A 20,954-nucleotide genomic window follows, 5' to 3' on the forward strand; every position below is an offset into this window, starting at 1 on the left:
AGATATAATTAAGTAAAGGATCTCAAGATAAGATGATCTTGGATTATCCAGGTGGGCCCTAATCCATTGATAAGTGTCCTTAGATAGAGAGGAGAGGACACAGGAACGGATGAGAAGGCCATGTGAGACAGAGGTAGAGACTGGAGTGATGCAGCCACAAGCCAAGGAACCCCTGAAACCCCAGAGGCTGAAAGAGGCAAAAAACGTTCTCCCCTGGAGCCTTCGGAGGGAGTGTGGCCTTGCTAACACCTTGATTTTGGCCTTCTGGCTTCCAGAACTGAGAAGGGCCAGTTTGTGGTAATTTGCTACGGTAGCCTTAGGAAAGTGAGGGAGTGCCCACCTGAAGCATATCCCTCCTCCTTGCTTGTCTGGAGCACTTTTCACTGAGCATAGGGTCTTGTAATTTGTAAGTCGTTCTACTAAAGTAATATATTTAATTTCATGCAAGAAGAGAATTTTTCGAGTTTTAGAATGAGATACAGTGTCTAGTTCCAAGCCCAGAATTATATAGAAAATTCAACCATAAAAGCCTGCTTGCCTGGATAACTAAAGTGCTCTGAAATTTGCTGTATATTCATCTAATTTTTTTCTTTTTCAGACAGAGTCTCACTCTGTTGCCCAGGCTGAACGCAGTGATGCGATCTCTGCTCACTGCAACCTTGACCTCCTGGGCTCCAGCAATACTCTCGCCTTAGTCTCCCAAGTAGCTGGGAACACAGGTGCCCACCACCACATCTGGCTAATTTATTTTTTGTAGAGATAGGTCTTGCTATGTTGCCCAGGCTGGTCTCAAACTCCTGGACACAAGCAATCTTCCTGCCTTGGCCTCCCAAAGTGTTGGGATTACATGAGCCACTGCACCTGGCCTCACTATATCTTCATCTAACTGGATAATCCAGGAAGGTGAAGGTTTGTAAGTCTTTTTTTTTTTTTTTTTTTCTCCTTAAAGATGGGGTTTCACCATGATGGCCAGGCTGGTCTTGAACTCCTGACCTCAGGTGATCCACCCACCTCGGCCTCCCAAAGTGCTAGGATTACAGGCGTGAGCCACTGTGACCGGCTAGAAGTCTTAATTACTTGAGCTGCGCAGACCAGAGAATACAGGAATGGCAATGCCATCGTGTTCCAGACAGAAACCAGACTGCCTTATCGACCCTTTAAATGCCATTATCTCTCTTTTACGTGTGATACCTTAATCAATGCACAATATTTCAATAAATTTGAGTCAGGTTAAAAAAAAGTCTACTTTAGGTATGCCAAACAATGTTTAGAATTTCCATTCATTCAATCTTTCTGCAAATCATGTTACCTATCATATACAAGGTACTGTGCTAACTGCTGGAACACTTAGTGAGCATAATAGACAAGGCCCTCCTGCTCCCATGGAGTGTACAATCTAGTGACATTATGCTTCAGGAAGATGTTATAATTATTTAAATATGACCTAAGTCTAAACTGATGTAGCATTTTATAATTTTCACATGACTGGCAAAATAGCAATGGCTCTGACATCATCAAGTTGCCATGCCACACAAGATCTATGTACTGATACAATTGGTACCAGAAGTACTTGAAGCTATTTAAGTAATTGGTTCTGAATTAATTGCATAGAGGAAAAACATGGAATGCGTAAGCCAAACCATATACTAAATCAGCATAATCTTGAGGTTTGTGACAGTGTTCTATGATGTTTTATTGTTTTGAAGATTTATCTACTGATGATATTTTTCTTTAGATAACAGAATTAATTGATATTCTTTAAAATCAGATGATAAAGAGAAAGTCCCTAGAAGTCTGGACAGTAGGGACAGCCAGTGAAGACTCTGTTTGCTATTCATCATCTGAAAGTGGGAAGCCTCCCCTCTCCTCTGTACCCCTAAAGGTCCCAAGGCTGATCTTTTCTTGCCTAGGGTGGAGGATCCATCTCCTGGATTACATCACTCACTTTCCTAGAGGTCTACAGTGATTCCCAGTATCATTTCACAATGATCTTCCTGATCATTGGTTATATACATCTCCACCAAGCATTCCCCTTCTCAGATCCTGAGATCACTGGGCTACCTTGGTTCTGTTCTCGATTTGATTATGACTGCACTTCTGTCCCTGGTCCACCTCTGCCAATGCCATTTCAGTACTTTTTTCAGCTGTGTTATTCTTAATTGAGAAAAACCCATGCGAGGTGGTTTACACTGGGCCCCACCCCTCCTGTCACTCCAGTTTCTGTTGCTGTCAAACTCTCTACCCTCCACCCCGCTGAATGCATCCCTCCTCTCATGAAATTGGGCTGAACAGAAAGACGTCTCTATACTTTCATATAATTTGCTTTTTAAACCTCTCCCAACAGACAAAAAGACTTCTGAATGCAATATGTTGATTCTGTTCATTCTATTTGGCATTTAAATAATCGGGAAATGAACTGATTTCGTGGAAAGTACATTTCAGTAATTTAAATAATAGTTCCAATTTTGTTAATTTTTATACTTAGGGTCAAGCCTAAAAATTTCTCAGCCACGATGCTGACCACATATTCCAACTGATTCTTGGGCTTGATATTGTTACTAGAGTGCTATACTTTCCTTTGTCCTCAAAGCAAATTTCTAAGGCAGGCAGCATCGACATTCATTTGTGCAATCAAGCCATAATATATTCATAAAAAAGAGTTTTGAATCAACAAATAAAGCCTAATTTTTAAGTCCCATTTTATATTAGGATGATGAAATAAGATAATGAAAAGAGTCTGCTGAAGTTAATTAACTCTGATTCTTGTGAAAACTTCCTCAGTTTAAATCCTGATATACCAGGGAAATTTGCAGACTTGTAAATAGCATTTCCTCTCCTTGTACAGGACACAGGTGCTCCTTCCACCTCCCACTAATGATTGCTTTACATAATTTTGTGGTAATTTCTTTTCCAAATATTACAAGCACACAGGAGAGCTAGAGGTGAAACAATAGCCCCAAACCTGGATCTCCACAGTCTCTAGTAGGAACTTGTGAAAAAAAGTCCTTTCAATTTTGGCTCTGCATGGGCATGTCAAAGCCTCTCCACTCCTCTCTTCCCATCTACAAATAAGGGATAATAATGTTAATATTTGCTTATTTACCTCACAGGAGAATGAAAAGAAAGAATAATTTAATGTTAATAAGTTCTTTGAAGATGAAAAGTACTTCATAATTGCTAAGTTCTATTACATTTTTTGAAACCCATCTCAAAGATACCCCTCTTTCCTTATCCTCCTTTGATTAATTAAAAATAATTATCCTTTCTCAACTTCATTATTTAAGTACATGAGGACCTTCATGACGTTCCCACACACTGTATGTTTCCAGGCTTTATCCAGTGTTACTGCCTTCAGGTTTGGGCCTTTCATATTTTCTAACTTCTTATGTATGAGAAAATCTAGTGAAACCTGTTGTGTCTGCCTGGGGTAGATTTCATTTCAGAGTGTGAAAACTGCATGAACAGCCAGCTTTCTTCTCTCACACTTTGAAAGGCTCTTGACGCTGCTAGCATCTAAGGCAGAATTTCTCAAAGGTGGGGGTGACCCTTCCATTGGTATCTGAATCCCTGGGGTGCTTGTTAAGATCTAGGTGCCTGAAGATCAGACTCTATGGGGTGGGTTATGGAAATCTGCATTTAAAATAAATTCTGCAGTTGTCAACTAAAATTTGAGAACCACCCACTCCAAGTCCCTCATCCTTTTTTTTTTTTTTTTCTTTAAGATGAAAAACATAGTCTGGAGGTCAAAAGTGAAGTTTTTTGCCTTAGGCATCACTCATTGCATTTTCTGCTCAGATACTGGAAGAAGAGATGGAGGACAAAGGCTTCGTCTCTTCTAGAAGCTGAGCGTATGAAGGGCGCTACTTAGCCTCCTTTCGCACCACCACCTGCAGGCACATGCATCCTTGCCTCCTCACACCCCACTAATTGGGGGGGGTCTTCCTTTTATCTAATCCCCCTCATGTCACCAGCCTCTCCCTCCCTCTGGCTGTTGCTTTGTGCGCCTCTCTCATTAGTAAATACATCTGCAATCCACACTTGCCATTTATTTCCCTCAGTCCCAAGGACAAAGGGGATGACTTTTTTCTTTTTTTTTGAGATGAAGTTTCCCTCTTGTTGCTCAGGCTGGAGTACAATGGTGAGATCTCTGCTCAATGCAGACTCCGCCACCCAGGTTCAAGCGATTCTCCTGCTGAGGCTGACTCTTTTTCACTTGGGCTATCCATCCCCTTTCCCTGCCTCCTCTGGGCTCTCGTTCCATCCACTGTTTGCTCTCTCTTATAATTCAAGACTTTCTCTCTCTTCCGACATTGTCTCCTCAAAAGCCATGCATCCTTCTAGTGGCCCCACACAGCCAAGCTCCTAGAAAGAGCAGTTCTCAGGGCTGTTTGTTGTGGGTATTAAAAAATATGAGGAAGGCTAGGTGTGCTGGCTCATGCCTGTAATCCCAGCACTTTGGGAGGCTGAGCAGGTGAATCACCTGAGGTCAGGAGTTCGAGACCAGCCTGGCCAACATGGTGAAACCCCCTCTCTACTAAAAATACAAAAATTAGACAGGCCTGGTGGCTCACACCTGTAATCCCATCTACTCGGGAGGCTGAGGTGGGAGAATCGCTTGAACCCAGGAGGAGGAGGTTGCAGTGAGCCGAGATCACGCCACTGCACTCCAGCCTGGGCAACAAGAGTGAAACTCTGTCTCAAAACAAACAAACAAACAAACGAACAAACCGAGCAGAATTACCTATGGAAAGTGAACATGCGGTACAAAGAGTAAGGGGAAGCACCAACAGTATCATCCCCACCGTGGGGCTGTTTTTGGAATAACTATTAGGGAAGCGGCGTTTTGATTGTGTGCAGCTTGCTGTCCTCCTGGCAGAATCCCATTTCCCTGCTCCTGGCTTTTACACCAAGGCCAGCATTGCTTTCATTCCCTGTGCTCTGTGCACGTTCTTGTGGGCTGAGTTCAGGGTTTGGCCGTAGGTGAGTCTCCTGTCTCCACAGCTAATAGTGGGTTTGGTGTGGGCCCTGGCATCCCCACCAGTGGTTTGCTTTGTAATTTTTCCCTCTTGGCCTGTGGGAGGACTGAGGCATGGCATCTGGAACTCCCGCATTACAGCTGCAGGACTGCTTGGAGGGTGAGGTGGCTGTTGCAGGGCAGGTGACAGCACCCCGGGGCCACAGCTAACCTCCCGCCTTCATGAAGAGCCACAGCAACTGTGTGAGAATCCTTCCAGCAGCCCACTTACGGCTGGAGACAGAGGCGTGGCTTCTGTCTGAGCGTTTCCCTCTGACTAGGTCCGGGAGGCAACTGTCTTGGGAAGCAAATGATGACAGCATGTGGGGGACTCTCTTCTGGATGGACTAGCAGGGACTCAGAACATGAACTCAGTGGACTGACCGCACCGAGGCTCTCACCTGGCCATTACTTGAAGATCATTACTTAAAGTAAGTTCTTCACTTGCCAAGTAGATTTGAGAACTAAAGTCTGTGGTTCAGTGACGCTGGTTCAATAACCAGAGAGGTCTAATATATGAGTGTCTTAGACCATTCCTGTGGCTATAACAAAATACCATGGCCTGAGTAATTGACAAATAATAGAAATTTATTTCTCACAGCTCTGAAGCTGAGAAATCCAGGATAAAGGTGCCAAAAGATTTAGTGTCTGGTAAGGGCTTTTCTCTGCTTCTAAGATGGACACTTTGCTGTATCCTCAAATGGCAGAATGAGAAGAGCAAAAGGGACTAGGGTACTCCAGCCTCTTTTATAAGGGCACTGATCTCATTCACAAACCTCCTGACTTAATCACTTTCCCAAAGGCCTCACTTCTTCTTATTTTTTTTCTTTGTTGAGATGGAGTTTCACTCTCGTTGCCCAGGCTGGAGTGCAATGGTGCGATCTCGGCTCACTGCAACCTCCACCTCTCAGGTTTAAGCAATTTTCCTGCCTCAGCCTTCTGAGTAGCTGGGATTACAGGCATGTACCACCATGTTCAGCTAAGTTTTGTATTTTTAGTAGAGACAGGGTTTCACCATGTTGGTCAGGCTGGTCTTGAACTCCTGACCTCAGGTGATGCACCCGCCTTGGCCTCCCGAAGTGCTGAGATTACAGGCATGAGCCACGGCGCCTAGCCAAGGCCTCACTTTTTAATACCATCACCTTAGGGGTTAAGTTCCAACCTATGAATTTTGGAAAAGCACATATATTCAAGCCACAGCAAAAACGTATTCCAAGAATGAAGACGTTTTCCTAAAACTCTAGGTTTGCAGAAATACTTTTAATCCTGCAAAAATTTTGCTGTAACCTTTTCTTTTTCCAGTCTTCCATCATGAAACCAGTGGTTCTAAACAGAGTGATTTTGCCTCCTAGGAGAATTATGGCAGTGGAAACATTTTTAGTTGTGACAACTGGGGTTGGTCGTGGTGGTGGTACTGTACCTAGTGGATAAACTCACTCTCTGAAGGCCTGTTATAAGGACCCTACTCCCATTCATGAGGACTCTGTCCTCATTGTTTAATCACTTCTTAAAGACCCCACCTCTTAATATAATCACATTGGTGATTAAGTTTCAACATCTGAATTCTAAAAGACACATCATTCAAACTACAGCAGGCACTCTTATGTCCTTTTAATGAACTAGGAAGCTGAGACACAGATAGGTTAAGAAAGCTGCCAAGGGTCTACTGAGAGTTGGAGCAGGCATGAAACCTGAGTTTGCCTTTTGCTGTGTGGCACCTGCCTCAAGACCTGAAGGGTGCTGCCTCCAGGCCAGAAACCACGCTGGCTGCAGAGGGCAAACCCGAACATGCCCTGATCCAGTTTCAAAGCTAACACAAATCCTTATAACACAAAGTGGCCAGGGAGGGATGGAAGGAGAGATGCAGACAGTAGATTAGAGCAGGGCTTTCTCAAGTCATTTTGCACGGAAGCAGAGAGAAGGGGAGAAGAAAGAGCCCGAGGGCTCAGTGGAGCAGCTGCCTCTCCTCCTTGCCGGGGCCTGGCTCCACTTTCATCTGTTCTAGATTGGAGAACAAGGTTCCAGCTAAAGGGTTTGCAAACCTTTGTTTCTTAAAAGAACTCAAGAGAAGATGAACATATTTGTCTTGAGAAGGTTCAGAAAATCATGAAGAAATCATGAAGAAACTGCACAGTATTTTAGGTGGATTTTCAGGGTGGGAAATTTGGGCCCATGTAAATGAGAGAAGAGGAACGGAAGAAACAATCCCGCATATGTGGGTGCAGAGCGAAGCCTAAGGAGGTGTGGGGAGGGCAGAGGAGGAGCTGCCTGGGAGAGGCAGATGGTGTCTCAAGGCAGGTGGTCTTCGTGCTTTGGCTGTCTTGAGAATCCAAGGAATTGAGACTCCATTTTGTAGACAGTGGGGAATTAGTAAAGATTTCTGTGCTGAGTAAAGGGGGGATAAATGGCAAAATGAGATAAAGAAGGGAAGAGCCCAGGGATAGGGTGAGCATAGTCATACCATGTACGTGAGGCAGTTACAGTATGCCAGGAACTCATGTGTGGAACAGTTTGCAGAACCCAGCATCAAGTCCTCAGGCGTTGATGAATGCCTATCTAAGACATTTGTTTCCCACTAATAATTAAGCTAAGACATTTGTACCAAATGGCATCTTAGCTGTAAGAGATTTATTTATTTTTTAGACACAGATGTAATTTTTATTCAGATTTTGGCTTCTTCTGGCTTGGCTGACTCCTCATCACCTTGGCTTATCTCCTGTGACCCATATTGATAATCTAAAATGTGCCCTTCCATGTTTTTCATCCGAATCATATAATCGCATACTAATATATTTATACTGACATATCTCTAGCTGTATACACGCAGGTTTGGGGTTACTATTTTTCAGTTTTTGAATTGCTTTCTTCATGCTTTTCTGCTTTTCTTCTCTCAACAGTATCTTGAAGAAATCTCTCTCCATCACCTGGTAAGGTTCTAATTCAGTCCTTTTTATGTCCCATATGACTGTGCAGCATGGATCTGCTATAATGAATTTAACCACTCCCCTGCTGATGGACATCTGCATTGCTTCTAGGTTTGTGTGTCTTTACAAACAATGCTGAAATAAACACACCTGTGTGTTTTGTGAGGCAGTCCAGCATAGCTTTTGAAAGTCTGCACTCCAGAGTCAGACTGCATGTGTTTGTTACCTACCTCTGCCACTTACTAGCTGTTATCTTGGGCAGGTTTAAACCTCTATGGGTATCAGTTTCCTTTGTAAAATAGAGGATTATAACAGGATATGTAATTCATGTAGAGCCTTTGCAAAAATACCTGGCCCAAAGTAAGGACTCAATAAATATTACCTGTTATTATAAAAGTCCTGAATATTACAGCTTTAGTTTCTATGGGCTAACTTTTTTTTTTTTTTTTTTTTTTTTTGAGATGGAGTCTTGCTCTGTCGCCAGGCTGGAGAACAGCAGTGCAATCTTGGCTTACTGCAATTTCCACCTCCAAGCTTCAAGTGATTCCCCTGCCTTAGTCTCCCAAGTAGCTGGGACTACAGGCATGTACCACTAGGCCCGGCTAATTTTTTGTATTTTAGTAGAATCAGGGTTTCACTATGTTGGCCAGGATGGTCTCAAACTCTTGCCCTCATGTGATCCACCCTCCTCGGCCTCCCAAAGTGCTGGGATTACAGGTGTGAGCCACTGTGCCCAGTCTATCTTTTCTTTTGTAGATTCTAGTTGTTGATTAAAAAGATTGATTGCTGATTATAAAGGTCTCTACCATTCAAGGTTTCTTGAGTTCGTTTTACGTTCTCAGTATGTTTATGTTCTAGCATATGCATAGATTCACCTAGATTTTCCTGAAGAAATTTTATTCCTTTTTTTCACGTGTTTTCAAAGTAGAGAGGAATCAAACATCATTTTCCTTCAGTTGTATACCCAGTTACAGTACTGGCATCATTAACTAAATACTTAATTCTTTTCCTACTGGAAGTTTCTCACAAGTTCTGAAGAAAGCTGGGTTCAGAAATAGGACAGGCAGAGTCCCAACCAATCCTGCACATTCTATGGTGACTTCTCATCTAATTTTTGCCCCACAGCTTCTTTGAGCATTGAAAGGGAGGCTACTGAGATCCAGCCAGAGAAGGGGTCTGCAAAGCTCTTGTAGGTTTTCATGAGAGAACCCAGGAACTGTTGTTAGGGGTAGGGCTGGAGCTGGAGCTTACCTGATCTTAAACTCAGATCAAAAGTCCACACTGAGCTCTTCTGTCAGGAGGGCCCTGGGAGGGAGGTTGAAGGGCCATGAGACACCCAGTGGGATCTCATAATATTGTGGTTTCTACCTACTAATTCAAGACTCTGCAGATGTAGCAAGGGATATTTAAAGTGTGTTATCCAGGACTACTTAAGTTCCATAAAACTCTACAATTACACTTAATACCCACTTGGCCAAACTCTAAACATGCACAAAAGAGCTTCCCTCCTCCCCCACTTCCCCTTGCTAAAGGCCTGAAAACAGATTTTTACCACCCAGGTAGTATCTGCTTGGGAAGGGAGAGAGGTCGGGTCTGGGGCAGGAGGGGGCAGGGGAATCTATTTATTTTGCAATTAGCAAAGGACCTTGGGACCATCTTGGAAATTTTGGTTTGAGATGTGGTAAAATGTCTCATTGTGACACCCATAAGTTTAGATTTGTCACCACCACAGACTTAAATGAACACAAAGACCTTCTGGTGGCTGCAGAGAAACTGATTAACAGCATCGGATCTGAAATCTGGCTATGAAAATCCTTCTCACACTGACAATTATGTAAAGAGTGACTCATAACATAGTCATTTCTTAAAAATGATACATGTTAGCGCAGGCATGTGCCACATAACCACATTTCAGTTAACGATGGACCACATATACGACGGTGGTCTCAAAAGATTATAACAGAGCTGCCCCATACAGCTGTACCATTCCTTATCTTTTATACAATAAATTTACTGTACCTTTTCTTTGTTTAGCTATGTTGAGATGCACAAATACTTGCTATTGTGTTACAATTGCCTACAGTATTCAGCATAGTAGCATGTTGTGCAGACTTGTTCCCCAAGAGCAATAGGTTATATCATAGAGTATAGGTGTGCGGTAGGCTCTCCCATCTAGGTTTGTGTAATTCCACTCTGTATGTTCACCCAATTATAACATTGCTTAGTGAGGCATTTCTCGGAAGAAACCCTGTCGTTAACTGAAACATGACTGTATGTAAGACAAACGAAATGTGTCTGAGGCTCTGGTAATTCTTCCTAGAAATAGAGAAGAAACTCAGCTATTTCAATTGTTTAGACTTTAGGGCATCTTAGATTTGCTCTGGGAAAAGTGACATTCAGAAAGATTGGGACATAAAAAGAATTTTCAGTGGTGATTTCAGAGAGAATAGCTAGTAGAAGCGTAAATGACTCAGCAATTAGTGAAAAGCTTCGAATTTACTTTTTTTTTTTTTTTTTACTGTTTTTACTTATTTTTAGTTCACATATTCTGAATTAAAAATTGAAATGAGATTAAAAAAACTCTCATTAACCAAGAAGTTTTACCTGAGAAGTATCCCATTCATTCATCCATCCTTCCATTCAACCATCCACCTATCTATCCATCCTCTCTTCTTCCCTCACTCCTTTCTTTTTTTCCTTCCTTCCTTCCACACATATTTACTGAGTGCCAAGTTTGTGACTAGAAAAGCTACAGGCAAGACTCTGGTCTCACTCGGCTTACATTTTCAGGAAGAAATGACAACAAATTATAAACATACATACACACACACACACACACACACATATTTATATATTTATATTTATTTATTTATTTTTGAGATGGAGTCTTGCTCTCTTGCTCAGGCTGGACTGCAGTGGCACAATCTCGGCTCACTGCAGCCTCTGCCTCCTAGGTTCAAGCGATTCTCCTGCCTCAGCCTCCCGAGTAGCTGGGACTACAGGTACATGCCACCACGCCCAGCTAATTTTTTTGTATTTATAGTAGAGATAGGGTTTCACTGTGTTAGCCAGGATGGTCTCGATCTCCTGACCTCGTGATCCTCCTGCCTCAGCCTCCCAAAGTGCTGGGATTACAGGCGTGAGCCACCGCGCCCGGCCTAAGCATATTATTACTTTATATAGTGATAAATTCAGTCAACATATTAAAGTAAGATGTTAAGTTGGAAAGTTATAAATGGATGCACTATTTTAAACTGAGTGCTCAGGAAAGACCCTTAGAGAAGGGAATGTTTGAATTTAAATGTGAATCTTTCCTATCTAAACATAATAGTTTAAAACTATAAGCATTTGCAACATTCATGTATTGTATTAGACATAATAATAAATTTGGACCTTTCACAATTCATTTACAGTTTTGCTTTTTATGCCTCCATTCAAAATATGCAAACATTTTTACTTGATACTTTCTTATATATAATTTTGTAGCAAGTAAGTGAAGAGTTTCCAATGACATGAAGTTTTGATAAATATTAAAAATGTTGAAATAACAAATCTCACAGCCTCTGGAAGTGTACTACAATAATCTGGCTGATTCAGATTATAAAGAAGTATCATTTAAAATAGAAGGTACAACATAAAGAAGGAATGGTAGATTGATTTTTAAAAAGGTGTCATTGTACTGATAAGTATTTGGTAGAATTTCAGGTGATCACTAGTGTCATTTTAAGCTATTTAGCTTGTCATATACTTAACCTCCCATCATTTATAATCTATCACCAAATTTTGTTCATTCAGTTGTTCATGCTCTTTCAGAAAATCTTTGTTTCTACTGCTTCTGCCCTATTTTGATTCTTTAATCTTTCCTCCAACAACTTTTTCAATAGCCTCTTAAATGACACCCCTATTACCCACTGCAGTTCATCTTCCACTTATAACCAGAGTTGACTTTCTGATTTTAAATGCAGATCTGATCAGGCGCTTCTATTACGCTTAACGACATGCCTGGCTCCCTGTCACTGTCATCTTCATGACCAAACCCAAACTCCCTGGAATGCTGTCAAATGCTTTTCCCTATCCAACACCAGGATGCCCTTCCAGCCTCTTTCTCTCTTCTGAGGCCACACCAAACCGACGTCGTGTGAACGCTGGGCCTTCCATCTAGAATTCCCTGCTCCTCTTTTCTGCCAGCCAATTTTTCAAAGTTCCTTGTACCTAATTATTATAATACAATGTGATATGGACTATAATAGAGGTATGCACAGCATTGGTCACACTGTATTTTAATGTGCCCAATTTTATATATGCCTTCGCCTTTGTATGGGGGGCTGGATTCTGATGCTAGAGCCATGATACCTGGGTTCCAATTCCTGCCTGGTCCTCGACTATCTCTGTGGCTTTGTTGATGTCTGCACCTCATTTTCCTCATCTGTTAAAGTTAGATCACTCAGCATCTGGGTTATAATGTTGTTAGACAAATGTGTCTAGAATAGTGTCTGGTATATTAGTAAGTTCTCAATGGATCCTTCATTATTTAGCTTAATTATTAATTTTTATATCCTTAAAGATAGAAAATCAGGATACAATAAATATGGAAAGGATAAAAAGAGTAGCATATGAGTGCCTCATCAATATGCAAGTGACATCATCATAAACAAAGAATTAATATATGAAATTTGGAACAGGCCAGGCACGTTGGCTCACGCCTGTAATTCCAGCACTTTGGGAAGCCAAGGTGGGTGGATCACCTGAAGTCAGGAGTTCAAGACCAGCCTGCCAACATGGCGAAACCCCATCTCTACTAAAAATACAAAAATTAGCTGGGCATGAAATCCAGCTACTCCGCAGTCTAAGGCAGAAGAATCGCTTGAACCGGGAAGGAGGAGATTGCAGTGAGTCGGCCTTGTACCACTGCACTCCAGCCTGGGGGACAGGAGCAAAACTCTGTCTCAAAGAAAAAAAAGAAAAAAGAAATTCTGAATAGTATTTCAAGACTTCTGTTATCAAAGACACATACAACAGACACATACTGTTTTGTAAATTCTAAGATTTCTGGTGGATGCTTTGAATATCCTGAGTTGTACAGACTCTTGTAGTTATTGTCCATTCTCTGCTCTCCCACCCCCCACCAATTTCCCATCTTTTTCTGCCCTGCTCTGTGACCTGGGGACTGGCCACTGTGGGTTGCAGTGTCTGGAGAGCCTGTGTCCTCTGGTTTACGGTTGGGTTTGGCCGATGGGACTGGAGGGTGGAAGAGGAGTGTTGCCTCAGAGTGCCAGTTCCAGCTTTGTCCTGCTGTGGCCAGGTCTGGCAGGGGCTGTGTCCACAAGTGACCACAGTGTCCGTGGGTGGTCCCTTATAGGCTCCAGCTTTGAAAGAGCTCTTCTGACTCCATCTCCTGTCTCTCCTTGGCCTGAATATTATCACTGCTGACTTTGACAGGGTCCTTTCAGTTTGGAAGTCAGTCGTACAAATAAGTAATGAAACAGCAGTTGCAGAAAGTCTCTTTAGGCCAAAGGCAGCAAAACAAAATGAAAAAGAAACAAACAAAAAAAACTGACCAAAACAAACAAAAAAAAGAAAAACACACAGACTTTTTTTTTCCTGTTTGTTCAACATGTGTAACACAGAATTTTCACTATATTTATTCATATTGGTATCTCTCAACTCTGGACTAGAAAGAAAGGAAGTGGGTGGAATCACGATGTCCTGCTAGGGCTTCTGATTAAGCTGGCTCTATTCCAATGGATACAAAGCCCACACACAACAAGCAGGAAGCCCAGAATGTCAAGTACCTACTCTCAAAGGGGAGCTTTCAGGGGAAGGACACAGTGTCAGGGGCTTCTCCATTGATGTCTTTGGGCAGTGGCTAGCCTGGAAGTGACTGCTGCAGGAGCAGCTGCAGTGTGAGAAGGAGGAGGAGGCCTTCCTTCAGTAACAAGCAGCATTCAGGCATCGTGCAGAGCAGGTTCCCAGAGTGTAAAGCTCTTAAGGGACATGTGCATTTATCACTGACTTTGCAAGGGCTTTAGAACCACAGACAATCCAGGAAAGTGTGAACTTTTAGCAATTAATTGCATATGGCAGGAAGGAGCACTCTATTAATCTTAACCCTGGTACAAGGAAGAGGCTGGTGTGACTCGTGGACTAATACCCATTTATGCACCCAGGGGTCAAGGAGATGTTCTGAACACCTCAAAGTGCCAGGCATTGTGCTAGAGTAAAATAAGACAAAAGTGTCTCTGCTCCAATAGAGCTTATTTTTTAGAGGGAACTCAGACAAAATGTGTAAGAGTATAGGACACAGAAGAAGGTCAGCGAAGGATAAAGAAGCAGAATAACGAGAAAAGATAAAATTGACCACTGCAAAGTTGCTGCCTCCAGCCACAGCTGAGTACCGTGTCAATCCTGAGTGATGTTTAATCCTTTGAAGACTTATAATGGATTTTTGCTAGGCATTAAAAAACATAATCATGTAAGAGCAGCTGTGTTAAAACATTCATATAAACTCTAGTTAGTGCATTTGGTTTCTCAGTTATTCCTCTATAGCAAACCAATCGGTATTAAATATGTGTATGTTAAGTGGTAATAATTCTTCCAGTTAAGGGAAAATTCCAGTCATTTCACTATTTCACTAGCCTATAAGCAATTGACTTGCAAATTCATCTGATTTTTATCAATGATTATGGTAACATATAAAATTATGCTCCGCAGTACAAAATAGATTCATTTAGCTCATCAGCATTTTATACATTTATAAATTTTATAAAATGTAAATACCAATTTCACAGCATTTTCTGATATGTCTTACTAGAGAGTAAAATTTCTATTTTTGGAAAAACAACATTTGAAGCTGACCTGTGTTTGCCATGTTTATTTCAGGTCTGTGGTCATGCTTATCTCTGATTCCAGAGTGAAGGGAGGTGGGCAGGGCGTCGGTGTCCATGAAGACACCTCTGTACCCCACTCAGGCCAAATCCTGCCCTGGCTTGTCCTGTGTCAAGGGACAATGTTCTGCTTTACAAAGTCTAGGCTATGCCCATAAAAAGCCTTGTAATCTGTTGGTCCCTCCATTTCCTCATGAGTGATACACAAGCTATGATGATTATCATCCCCTTCACAGCCCCCAAGAATCTCCTGATGAACTCCCTGGGAGGGAGGAAGGAGCACCTGATACCCATCCCAGATCAGCGGTAGCCACGCCCACCCTGTGGGTGGTTAAGAGGCAGCCAGTGGCACCGGTCATGGGCGATCAGATTTGAGGACTCAGGAGTCTGGTTTCCTGAATGTCATGGACCTGCAGCCTGCAGGAATGACAGCGACAGGTCTTCAGGCGGGTGTCACAGCACCCACACACTGCCAGCATTTTGTGCAAAATACCCACAGCCACATCACCAGATCTGGGCTCTCCTAGCCTCCCTTTGCTAAAATGCTGGGCAGAGAGCTTAACGAGACACTCAGGGGCACAAGATAGAAACCTGCATGTTTTGTTTGTTAATCTATTTGCCACATGGCACAAGGATGGCTTATGATATGAAAGTAAACAAAAGGAATAACTGCGGCATCATGCTTTTGTTAAGATGTCCCAAAGCTGATCAGAGCTTCCTGTCCAAAACTAAATGAGATTCTACCTAGGTGGCTTACGTTCAGTCAGCTGTGGCTCTGTGCAAAGAAAACCAGTTTCCCTTGCTCAGGAATTTGGAGCCACTGATAAGAGAAGAAAAGTATGACTCCACATGGTGGGTCATGATACAATCTGATCTTTGCCCATGGAGTGCGGGGGTTGTTTTGCATGCCAGGCTGAGGACTCTCGGGACTGACGCATTCAGAGTTGGAGATTTAAATCAGAGGGGAGTTCCCTGCCCATTTAATCACAAGTCAGCGCCATCCAGAGTGTCGATGAAGGAAATCTCATCACCACAGGCTCAGGTTAGAATGCTAGTCGGCTCAGAAAGCTACCTGCAATTGTGTTTCCAGGATGCACTGCAAATACTCTCCACATGAGAGGGAACATCAGCAGATGAAAGTCAGCACATAGTGCGGGGCCAAGTCCTCTAGCAAAGGACACAGCTGTTAACCTGCATCTCGAGGGCAGGCACTGTCAAACCCTCATCAGGGATCCATCCAGACAACTTTGGTAATTCTTGCAAAATCCCTGTATCACACAATTTCCTTCCTCAATGTGATAAAGTGTAACAGACACATCCACAGAGCCTCTTCAGCCCTGCAATGCATGAATGAGCAGAAGGCCACAAAGCCAGTTTGATTGCAGGGACTGGGCAGCAGGCGAGGCACAGTCATTGTGGAAAACGACGGAGGCCACTCTCAGCAGGCAGTCCAGCCAAGTGTGGGCCGCAAGTATCATCTGTGCTTCCCATCAGGCCTTCGCCTGTGGCCTTATTTCGTGGCTGCACTGAAACGTGCTTGACACCAAGGTTTTCTTCAAACGTCGGGTCCCGTTCATGCCACCGTAGTGCTCGTCCCTGTTGTCCTATGCCACTGTCCCCTCTTTTGTAAGATTCACAGACTCCACTCCCCACTCCCTGATCCCCTACCTTGGACAGAGAGAGCTATTTTACCCTTGTGATTGAATACAATTCTCAGGCTTATCTATGTATCTCAGGCAAACACATGCCCACATGTGCATATGTGTGTATAATTGAGCATTTAAGCTATTGTAATTGTTGGCTGACTCATGTGTTCCTCACACTAGTCTCTTTGAGGGATGAGACCTTGCTCATTTCATGTTTGTATCCTCCCAGCACACAGTATGTGTTTAATTTATAACTGTTAAATTAATGAAGGTATTCCTCACACTACCTAACATAGTCCTATATGGTAAGATATTTGATGAAGATATTTCTCTGTTGATTGCCGATTCCAATTCATGACCTCTAAGACACCATCCTCAATGTCATGCTCACAAACTAAGGGAGAGTTGAGGGACTGTACTAGGTATAATCTGTGTACGTGTATATTCCTGTGTTACAGGTCATAGCACTCTCTACCATCAGAATGGAGCCTGCCTGAATGTGGGCCCAGTGAGAGGCAGATTCCATTCTCGAGCCCTTCTGCAGTGACTTGCCTGCTCTGCTCCACCAACCATTTATTCACACATTCTGGGGCTGCAAAGGGCACATTTTGTTTCATCTTGTGCCAAACCCTTGATGTGCACTCACTCTACCTCAGCTCAAGAACTTCAGGGCTGGGAGTGCATCTGGAGAGAAGGCATCTGCCGTGTCCGGAAGCCTTAGCACAGGTGGGTTATACTGATGCTCTATAGCCAAACTATAGGAGCTTGGGCTCTAAGACCAGCTGGCCCAGGTGTCACCCCAACGGCTCCCTTCAACAGCAGCATAAATAAGCCATGTCAGAGAAGAACCCACATTAGCCATCTCCTGGACTCATTTCCCTCTCAATGGCAGGAGCTCCTGAAGTCAGAGCAGGGGTAATTTTCAAATCAGGCATGTGGTGATGCAGCAGGAAAGTGCCTGCATCCCAGATGTCCCAGCAGCTTTCTGGAAACCTCTAATACCCACATCTGCACCCACAAAACTGCACAGCATTAACTGATACCAATCTTCTTACACATATCAATAAGTGGTAATAGAACACCTCAACAGCAGACAACCCATGAACCAAAGATGTACTGGATTCTCAAGTCAGAAGAATGCATAGAGATCACCTGACCTAACAGCCATATTTTACAGTAAGATGTGGAAGCCAGTGTCCACAGTGCTAAAGTAATTGGTCCAAGATCAAGGAATTTCAAACCCAAAAATACGTCCATGAAGCCTCTGCTGGGAACCTTATAATTTTAGTAAAATCATCAACATTCATGACCTATGTCTACTGATCTTAGAGCCTTCTTAGTAGGCAATTATTCTTTCTCACATCATTTTGCAGTTGACATATTATCAGTATCCTTGGTAAATTCATTGTGTGTTCCGGGTGAAGACTAATAGAGTCTTCCTATTTGGGCTCTGTCATTCACTCTCATCATCCTTCATAACATTTGGCTACTGCTCTAAACACAGTGGCGTCTGAGAAATGCTGCTGAATTCTGACAAAGAAAGAGGAGAACTTTCAAACACAAGAAAGTGAACATGATAGAGCTTACCACTCGAGATGGTTTTCTACAAATGCGGACATGGGGCTGATCTGCACCGTGTAAGTATCATTTGCCGAGTACTCAAAGAGTCCATAGTAAGGATTGAAGAGCTCCTGAGACAGAAGGAAGAAGAACTCCCGCGAGGGACCACTGTAGTCCAGGCTGCAAAGAAAGCAGAGGTCCAGGAGCTCATTCTGTGCTCGGAGGTGGGGGGACCTGTTGTCACCTAGATTTTAGTGGGCCCTTTCAGAGTTGGGTGCTGGGGAAAGCAGAGAGCAGCCTCTACTCTTTGGAGTGAATTCCAGTGGAAGTATCAATTTGCTGTAGAAAATGAGGATGCAGTAATTGGTTTGGAGATGTTTCTTAACCAGATGTCCATGGATAAACTCTTAAGGCAGCTTTCCTTGATGTTTTCTTTTGATCATCTAACACCTCTGAGCTGAAACACACAGCTGGCCCATGGAAAACAAGGCCTTTGTGTGGGACACATAAAAGAATTTCCTGCAACAGTGAGTGTGTGCGTGCATGCGTGTATGCGTGTGTGTGTATGTGTGTGTGTGATGTGGGTGGACTGAAAAGCCTTCCAAATTTATTTTGATACACCCCCTACATGGGCTTGCCTTTCATGGTTGAGGTAGTTTCCCATGAAATCACTGAAATGATATGAAAAGTTTGGCATGAAGTTGTATTGCATATATGTACTTTAAGAGTTTTTTAAATTAGATACTCAGAAGGATACAACACCTAAAAAGAAAAGATCCAGTGCCCTGGGACTGGATTTTTGGCTTATTCTTTGACCATGTGATCTCAGACTCTTGTGCATGTGAATAATCTTAGGTTTTTGAAGAATATGACATTTAAAGCCTGGCAATATCTGAAAAGACCTCCTGGGAGGATGCAATCAGAATCACCTTGGGGTGAAGGCTGACAGCCACTCTGCTCTCTCCTGAGAAAAATCACCCCTGATCCTGAGGCTCTGGCCCACCCACGCTTAGGTGTCTGTATAAAACTCCTGGTGCCTCACCCCTCCTCTCCAACAAAGGTGACGTAGAGCTTGTTTCGCTGGAGCTCTTTCCGCGAATAGGCCATCACCTGATTGAAGGTTCCTTCCAACAAGTGATCCCGGCGAATAATGAGCCTGAGAAGGAGAAGAGGTGGTGAGCGGTGGCCCTGAAGTCAGGACACTGGACAGGGTTCTAAGTGAGTTGTGAGTGCCCAGGTTTAGGTTCGTGTCACTCCCTAGTCTCTCCAACGATAGAGGAAAAGCAGGACGCAGGTTCCATCAGTTCACCGAGGGATTATCTGAACACGCTTTTCAAAACATAAGGAGCACAAGAAAAATGTGTACACTGCCCATGCATTCCATCATACTGAACTACCTTGAAGTTAGTTCATTTTGATCAACTCATAGGATATTGCTTAAGATTCCTGAGTTTGGGTTCAGCTTTTTGAGATGAAAATAATAAACCCAGAAGGGAAAATATAAACGACATTTTACTTAGACTTCAATTACAAAGTTACCAAGAGTCTTTAAATTTGACTAATGAGTTAAATTTTTTCCCCAAGAATAAGTGAAGGGAAATGTGAGATTTTTAAATTTAGTTAAAGATTCTTTGTTTTCTGAAAAGGTCTACCCTGTGATTTTCTACATGCCTTTGTCTAAAATTTTCTGTTCTTTCTCATTCTCTTTCCTTCTCTTCCTGCCTCTCTTCCAATTTCTTAATGTCTTTTCTTTTTCCCTTCCAGCTTCCCAACTTCCTTCTTTCCGCCCCCCCATAACCTCTACCACACCAGAGTATCCAATCTCAAAAACAATATTACAAGGGTGTAGGGGAGAAAGGGACAGAAAAATCTACCGTCTGAATTCAGTACCAAGCACTGGAGCACTCACTTAATTTTCCCTGGACCCTGACCAAATCCTTTGGCTTCCAGTTTTCTGTAGAAATTGCGGAGCTTGGCCTCAAAGTCTCTCCGGTAGGGGGAAGGGGCTCTTGCGCTGGCTCTCTGTAAACCTGCAGAGAGAAGCACACAGAGGTCATCACTTTCTTTCCTTCTTTTTTTTTTTTCAAGATGGAGTCTTGCTCTGTTGCCCAGGCTGGAGTGCGGTGGTGTGATCTCGGCTCACTGCAACCTCCACCTCCTGGGCTCAAGAGATTCTCCTGCCTCAGCTTCCCGAGTAGCTGGGATTACAGGTGCATGCCACACCTGGCTGATTTTTTTTTTTTTTTTTTTTGTATTCTTAGTAGAGATGGGGTTTCACCATGTTGACCAGGCTGGTCTCAAACTCCTGACCTCAGGTGATTCAAACCCGCTTTGGTCTCCCAAAGTGTTGATATTACAGGCATGTGCCACCATGCCCAGCTAATTTTTGTTAATTTTGGTATTTTTAGTAGAGACAGAGTTTCACCATGTTGGCTAGGCTGGTCTGGAACTCCTGGCCTCAAGTGTTCCACCTGCCTAGGCCTCCCAAAGTGCTGGGATTACAGGTGTGAGGTCATCACTTTCTGTGGAAGAACAAACACGCAAAGCGACAGTAGAGCAAGAGCTCGACAGAGGCACATTCTGGCATCTCCATATTTTCCTTCTCCAAGAAGTCCCTTGATTTCCATCGGTCTCTCAGTGACTTTTATAATAAATAGAAATAATATACTAAAATATAAAAATAATTTGCTAAATTCATTTATGAGTTCTAATGAGAATAAATATTTATGTCTTCCTCTCTAATTCTTTCAAGTTGTATTTCTCTTAACAGGTCCTGGATGAGCATTTTTCTTGGCTTAATTGTACTTGCATAATCTAAAATAATTAACATAAACTGAACTAGACTAAACTTTTCATGTAAGTTGCTACAAGAAGTGATTGAATCTATAATGAGATAAGTAGGACTTTAATATAGTCTGTCATGCTC

The 20,954-nt window shown here is 42.8% G+C and overlaps 1 protein-coding gene across 9 annotated transcripts in view; it reads right to left on the reverse strand.

Annotated features, from left to right (window-relative positions):
• HECW1 (HECT, C2 and WW domain containing E3 ubiquitin protein ligase 1) overlaps nucleotides 1-20,954 on the reverse strand; it is a 445,591-nt gene that overhangs the window by 34,090 nt on the left and 390,547 nt on the right. For all 9 annotated transcript variants that reach the window (XM_064366737.1, XM_064366740.1, XM_064366742.1 and 6 more), the window contains 3 exons: nucleotides 19,938-20,058; nucleotides 19,071-19,184; nucleotides 18,056-18,208 (listed from right to left, as the gene is read on the reverse strand). In XM_064366737.1, coding sequence (XP_064222807.1) covers nucleotides 18,056-18,208; nucleotides 19,071-19,184; nucleotides 19,938-20,058 — 388 coding nt within the window. The remainder of the gene's footprint in view (nucleotides 1-18,055; nucleotides 18,209-19,070; nucleotides 19,185-19,937; nucleotides 20,059-20,954) is intronic.

The sequence above is a fragment of the Aotus nancymaae genome, unplaced genomic scaffold (assembly GCF_030222135.1).
Source record: "Aotus nancymaae isolate 86718 unplaced genomic scaffold, 86718_ANA_hifiasm-v0.15.2.pri h1tg000065l, whole genome shotgun sequence".
NCBI classification, from domain to species: Eukaryota; Metazoa; Chordata; class Mammalia; order Primates; family Aotidae; genus Aotus; species Aotus nancymaae.